Consider the following 7,363-nt stretch of genomic DNA (forward strand, 5'->3'; position numbering starts at 1 on the left):
CTCTCTCTCTCTCTCTCTCTCTCTCTCTCTCTCTCTCTCTCTCCCTCTCTCTCTCTCCCCCCTCCCTCCTTCCCTGGGGATGGAGGACAACCATTCGTAGCTTTTGTAGTTTTATTTCTCTCCCCTATCCTCCCATTCTCTCTCTCTATGATTTAAATGTATATTTTTGAATCCATATACCCCAAAAAGATAAATATATATAATGTATATGGGTTTTAAAAAAAAAAGTATTTTATTAGAATCAAATGAACCTTGACAAATTGTACACTTGATAGTGTGCGTATTGCTATAACTTAAATCCTTTCAACTGAAGTTGTGTTCAGGTTTCATTTGTTTTCTTTGACATCTGCAAACAACATTTTTAAGGGTTAAAGTCAGAGGAGATGAAAAATGCAAAACATTGCTTGTTTCTACACAAATCATATTCTTTTGCTAAAAAAAAAGCCAAAAAATGACCAAAAAACTAAACTACTTTGAGTTTATTTTCTGATGAGGGGGATGTCCTCCTTCCTAGCCTTGCACAGCAGAGGCGGCCTGTACAGTATTAGCATCTCTCTCCTTTCAGTGCCCAAGTCTTCATTTAATGTGTACATCAAATATGGGTCTCTACTTTCTGAACGGACGCTCTAAGAAATAAAGTTTTTTTTGGTGCAGACAGCAACAAGTCTGGATTACACATGTAAACACACTCATGGACACAGACAACACTACTTTCTCACTTAAGCTGCATTTTTGCAATCTTATCCCTACATTTTCATCAGCCGGAAGGGTTGGTGTAAATCCAGGCTCGAGGAAGTTTCCTGTTTGTTTACCAGTCATTTCCACTTCAGATACACAGTGTATTTTTTGGAACAGTTATGAAGATTAAGTCAGTTTCTGGCAGCGGGGCATTTGGTTTTGAAGCAACAATGTGGAAATTCTGGTTAAAAAGTTAAATAACAAAGTTGCCTCATTCCTTATAAAAGTGTAACTGGTGGGTCTTTATTCTGCAGTGAGTCCCTAAAGGTAAAAAATGTGAAGTTCTGAATACCCAACCTAATTCTGGAAAATACATCTTCTGATGTGTATGTTTGATGTTTTGGCTGTGTCGTTATGACCACATTTGGAAATTACTGTTTAAAGGAAAGGATTTTCTTTGATACGTGTTAATCTCAAAGTGTTAAATTTAACTTTAATTTTTCCCAATACAAGACAAAACTTGACTCACCCCAAAGGAATGTTTTGTGCCAAAGATGGTTGATATACATAGTGTTTATACACAAGTCTCTGACCTCAGACTTTATTCAAAATACCAAGTGTTTAATAGCCACACTGTGAATTTACAAGTACAACATTTACCTTTAATGTGTTCATTACGAGCTGTGAAATGATTGCTATGCAACCAATAGAGTGAGGGACAGTCAAGCATGATATGTAGGAGCTGATCCACTTATGTGGGCCTACCAACTTCAAATAGGTTGATGTTGAGGTAAGTAGAAAATTGATTGTTGGTGAGAATAGTTGCTGTGACTGTAATCGGAAGGAAGAATCCCAGCATGGTAACCAGTTAGACCTGCCATATATCTGTATTTAATATAAAATAAAAGTAAACTTTAGCTTATAAATTTACAAAGGCTGTAACAATGGTATAGTGTTAGAACCTGGTAAATAGTAAGCCCCACCCCCCTCTGTATTTTAATGAGGAATTCTGTGCTTGGAAAAGACACTTAACAGTCATGTTGCTTGGGATAAGAACAAAGGTATGATTCTGGGATTAATGGAATTAAACATGAATCATGACTTTGTGTAGGAGTCTAAAAAAACTTACTCAACTCCCAACAGTGGAAAATGATTCAAAACGGTACCTTTGTAGACCCCTGACTCAGCCTATTCAAGATTCATGTGAGGCCCTCCTCTTAAGTCCAGATGTTACATATGCCTTTTTAACATAAGAAACAAAACTCCAACTGTAGCACTTAGGGGACCTGACCCCTGCCATGAAGAGTATCAACCTGAATCCTAAAATGTAGCACGTGTGTCTGTAGTTGAACCCTCTTGAATGTTTCCATGCCTAATTGGTTAAATCTTATCTCTGACTACTTTGATTTGAATATATATATATGGTTTAGAAAAAATGAAGGATAACACACAAACATAAGCACACTGGCTGCATTAATATAGAAACAGTTACAGTTCCCTGTGCAGTTGTCCTTTCCTTCCTGTCCTTGCAGCTCTGCCCAAGTGTGCTATCTTGCTCAACCAGGTGCACCTGGCCTGGGAAGGAAGTTTTTAAACGCAATTGTCCCAGCAGCAGAGAAGAAGATAATCCTCTGGTGTGGGTACTGCTGGTCTTGCTGTCTCTCAGCTTGGGGTGTAACAAAACTAAAGAGCAGTGGTGGAAGAACTATTCAGAACCTTTACTTAAAGTACTAATACCACATTGTAAAAATATTCTGTTAAAAATAAAAGTCCTGCTCTGAAAATGTTACTTAAGTAAAAGTATCTAAGTATCAGAAAATTTACTTAAAGTATTAAAAGTAATCAATACAGAAAAATCCTCACATTTTAGAAACTGGAAACAAAACAGTTTTGTTTCAGTTTATTCGGCGAATCATTTCAGCTTGACTTTAAGGCCTAAATATTTTAGTTAATTTATATGAAACAATGAAACATTTGTATAAACTAGCCCACATGTGTTTTGTGATCAAATATCTTCATATGTAAAGTAACTAGTAATTACAGTGGGGCTCAAAAGTTTGGGCACCCTAGGAAATAATTTTATTAATGTGCATAAACAAGCCAAGGCAACAAATGACAGATTAGACATTGATATAATATGTCACAAAAAGTTAGATTTTATTTCCATCATTTACACTTTCAAAATAACAGAAAACAAAAAAATGGGGTCTGCAAAAGTTTGGGCACCCTACAGAGTTAATACCTTCCCCCTTTGGCAAGTATCACAACTTGGAAACGGTTCTTGTAGCCAGCCAAGAGTCTTTCAATTGTTGTTTGAGGTATCTTCGCCCTATTCTCACTTACAAAAGTCTTCCAGTTCTTTGAGATATCTGGGCTGTCTGTTACACACTGCTCTTTTAAGGGCTATCCATAGATTTTCAAATATGTTGAGGTCAGGAGATTGTGAAGGCCATGGCAAAACCTTCAGTTTACACCTCTTGATGTAATCCACCGTGGATTTTGAGGTATGTTTAGGATCATTATCCATTTGTAGAAGCCATCCTCTCTTTAACTTCAACTTTTTCACAGATGGCTTCAAATTAGCGTCCAAAATTTGCTGAAATGTTATTGAATCCATTTTTCCTTCTACTGATGAAATGTTCCCTGTGGCACTTGCTGCAATACAACCCTAAAGCATGATTGATCCACCTCCATGCTTAACAGTTGGACAGAGGTTCTTTTCATTAAATTCTGTGCCCTTTCTTCTCCAAAGATACCTTTGTTCATTCGGGCCAAAAAGTTCTATAGTTCCACAATGCATCAGGCTTGTCTTTATGTTCATTTGCAAACTTCAAATGCAGATTTTTGTGGTGAGGATGTAAAAGAGGTTTTCTTCTGATGACTCTTCCATGAAGACCATATTTGTACAAGTGTCTCTTTGTAGTGGAATGGTGTACCACAACTCCATTGCCTGCCAGGTCTTTCTGGATGGATGGTGCAGTCAAACGAGGGTTTTGACTTGCTTTTCTCACAATCCTGCAAGCTTTTCTGTCTGATATTTTGTCTTGGTCTTCCAGATCTTGCTTTAACTTCCACTGTTCCTGATGACTGCAACAGAGGATACTGACATCTGAAAACACTTTGCTATCTTCTTTTAGCCTTCTCCTGCTTTGTGAGCGTCAACTAGTTTCCGTTTTCTAGACAACTGCTTAGAAGAACCCATGGTGCTGATTGTGGGGCAAGGACAGATGAGTCTGGCCATTTAAAACCTTTAGCTTGACATCACCTGGTCTTTCCAGACGATGATTGAGAACAATCCATGACACTGTGAGGTCTCAGCTTTCCAAAGGGGGCGGTGCGTGCTGTAAACTCTGCAGGGTGCCCAAACTTTTGCAGACACCATTTTTTAGTTTTCTGTTATTTTGAAAGTGTAAATCATTGGAAATAAAAACTTTTTGTGACATATTATACAAATGTCTAATCTGACATTTGATGCCTTTTGGAGATTTTTCCATCTTTTCTTGTATTCTTTATGCACATTATACAATTTTTTACCTGGGGTGCCCAAACTTTTGAGCCCCACTTAAAGCTATGAGATTAATGTAGTGGAATAAAAAAGTACAATAGTTCTCTGAAATGTAGTGGAGTAGAAGCAGAATAAAAAAGAAAAGACTGGAGTTAAATACAAGTAGCCTACCTCAAATCTGTAATCAAGTACAGTACTTGAGTAAATTGAGTATTTAGTTTTAGCACACCATTAGTAAAGAGAGGATTTCATGGGATTTTCATGGGATTGTGTACGTGGTAGGGCCGTAGCGGAACTATAAATTCCTGGCCAAGTGGAGAAGGATTTGAAACAGCATTTAGAGCTTAATGTTGCTGGGAAATGAAATTTGCAATAAGCCTAACTGAACAGTTGATCGAATAAACAAAATAAGAAATGTCAGCAAAAATGAATGAATGGTAGTGTAGCCTAACGCCACTGGTGCATACAGTCTTTCTGATTAGTGTTTCAAACCACTGCCATTTCTCTGCCTTAAACTGGTGAACGTTGGGTTTTCTTTGTGACGTTTATATTCATGGATTTAAATGTTGTCTTTAAGATGTGAACGTTTGTTTTTGCAATGGTCAAGCAATAAAGTAACCCCGTGACATATCGCACAAGCTCCGCCCCTCGCGTGACGTTGTCGTTGTACTCCTCCTCCACCTTCCTTCCCGTCTCTCTCCCTACGCTGCTAGCAGAGTTAGCATTAGCACGTTAGCCTCCAGCAGCTGTCGGTGGCAGTCAGTCCGAGTGGTGGTGCATTTGTAATCATCATCATCCACCTTCTTCTCTCCCGTAGATTGACCGTAGACGGTCAGGTTGTTTCTTCGGGAGCCAGCTCCTTTACCTCCTCGGGCTACCTGCGGTAACATTTGTTGTCCTCGTCGTCACGACAGAAAGAAGCTCTGGGACATGGCCAGACCAGAACAAGTACTGGTGCTAGAGCCACAACACGAACTGAAATTCAGAGGTAAAGCTGAACCAGAGGGCAGGGCCGTGGGCTAGGTAACGTTAGCTAACCAAGACGCCGTTAATGATAAGCACTGAATCGGTTCCTGCATTAACCATTACACGTTTGCTAATGTGTCTGTATGTGTTGTTGTTGCTGTTGTTAGATTAGACGGATATAACATTAGCTAGCTAGTCTACATTGTGTGTAGCTACGACAGCAGTGGCGATGACAGGTGAAACGACTCTGTGTGCGACGATGCTAGCAAGCTAGCATTCAGCTAACCTAGCTAGCTAGAATGTCAAACTACTAGCTTTCATTGCAGAGTCAGGGCAGGCCCGCAGTCCCATTTCTCTAACTCATTCTAAGTTATTTGTTCCTAATGCCCTGTCTTTTATCCTCTGACAGCATGTGAAGCACCGTGATGTGATCAGTACTTGACATACACACATCCCCTTGATGTTTTTTGCGAACATAAGGCTGCAAAGACGTGACTTTTCTAGCAATTTCTACGATCAGGATGTCATAGTTTAGCCTTATTAGCATGCTTATTTCATAATATTGTAAGCCACCGGCGATTGGTAGAGTTCCCCTTTACTCTCACTGTGCAACCTAAATTCCTTTACAGCTTTTCTATATCCAGGCTGAAATAATTCGAAAATACAGCCTGAGCTGGTGTGTCAGCGATAATGGCTACATTTTGAGATCATTGCCTTTAGGTGTGACATTACTTTAGAAATGGGTCAAGTGATGGCCTAAGGTGATGGGATCAGCCCATTGCTGGTTCTTCACGGATTCATTATTGCAGAGCTTTGAGTGCAAAGATGAATACGCCCACTCAGTTACTGATGCACAGTGGATCTGATTTAGAGCAGAAAGCACAGTGTGGTTCTATGTCCAGTACACATTGCCAAAAGCCAAGATTCATTTTTCGAAAGAGGTTGATTATTCCATTTAACATGGTCTAATGGGGAATGCCGTGAGTGTGATCTGCATGCTACACAAACAACAAGAAAACATAGTAAGTTTTCTGCAGTGTCCAGGTTTTGGCTGAGGGCGGGGCATGAATAATAAAGGAAACTCTTGTACACTTTGCTGCTCTGTCCGCCACTTTAATGTTTAATGTGCACTGTGAAGTGCACATTAATGAAGTGAATGTAATTTATGATGACATTACACCAGGAAACTAAGCAATGTAGACACAAGGGTAGATTTTACACATGCATACATGCTTATGTCACTTTACTGTTTTCTGTGTCCCCCCTCAGGCCCATTTACAGATGTCGTCACTGCCACTCTGAAGCTCACCAACCCCACAGATAGAAATGTGTGTTTCAAAGTCAAGACAACCGCGCCTCGCAGATACTGTGTGCGCCCAAACAGTGGCGTTATTGACGCTGGAAACTCTGTCAATGTTTCTGGTACGTTAACATTTTTCTATCTACTGGCAACATTGGTGAAAAGCCCAGTTGAAGTTCAAACCTACAGAATGGTTTTCACATCTTATTCCGTTAATTGGTTGGTACGGATACAGTTAATCTGTATTATGGATTTAGTGCCTTAACAATGTAATGATATGTAGTTGCATTCAGACAGTATGTCTAAATGAGTTCTAGGTATTTGGTATCTGATGAAAAAAATAACATTTTATAACATTTGTGGATTTAATGGTCCAGCAGAAGGAGGCATTTATTGATTTCTTTTTTTTTTCTTTTTTTACCCAGCAGTAACACTAAAATAAGTTGAGGGCATTTTAATGCAGGCTATAACTCAATAAGAAGACAGTGTTAAAGCTACATCTAGCTATCAGTCAGCATGTATTGTGTTCCAGCAATACATCCTCGACCCTCAGTTCTACCAGCCATTGTACTAATACAGCAGTATCTTGAGGTTAGAAATATGGTTAAGAAATCATCTGGAGGCTTATCTGTAAAATCTTTGCAGGTGCTGGGTAACTACAATCTGCACAAAAAGATGAAAAATACCTGCACAATGCCTATTGTGTTCCAAACAATCTTAGTAATATATTTGGGTTGTTCAATTGAAGTAATATTAAATCAAATACATAATCACACCCATCATGATATAGACTCTGTATTTGTATTGAACCTAAAATAATATGTTATGGATATTGTAATATATATATATATACAGTGGGTACGGAAAGTATTCAGACCCCTTTAAATTTTTCACTCTTTGTTTCATTGCAGCCT

At 38.9% G+C, this 7,363-nt stretch overlaps 1 protein-coding gene across 2 annotated transcripts in view; it reads left to right on the forward strand.

Annotated features, from left to right (window-relative positions):
- The first annotated feature begins 4,869 nt into the window (after positions 1-4,869).
- The window catches only part of LOC117948266 (vesicle-associated membrane protein-associated protein B/C-like), a 5,862-nt gene continuing 3,368 nt past the window's right edge, over positions 4,870-7,363 (forward strand). Inside the window, exons 1-2 of one of the 2 annotated variants that reach the window (XM_034877840.1) lie at positions 4,870-5,171; positions 6,419-6,571. In XM_034877840.1, coding sequence (XP_034733731.1) covers positions 5,114-5,171; positions 6,419-6,571 — 211 coding nt within the window. In that variant the 5' untranslated portion in view covers positions 4,870-5,113. The remainder of the gene's footprint in view (positions 5,172-6,418; positions 6,572-7,363) is intronic. The other variant, XM_034877839.1, reaches the window with a different exon arrangement.

This window comes from Etheostoma cragini, chromosome 7 (genome assembly GCF_013103735.1).
Source record: "Etheostoma cragini isolate CJK2018 chromosome 7, CSU_Ecrag_1.0, whole genome shotgun sequence".
NCBI classification, from domain to species: Eukaryota; Metazoa; Chordata; class Actinopteri; order Perciformes; family Percidae; genus Etheostoma; species Etheostoma cragini.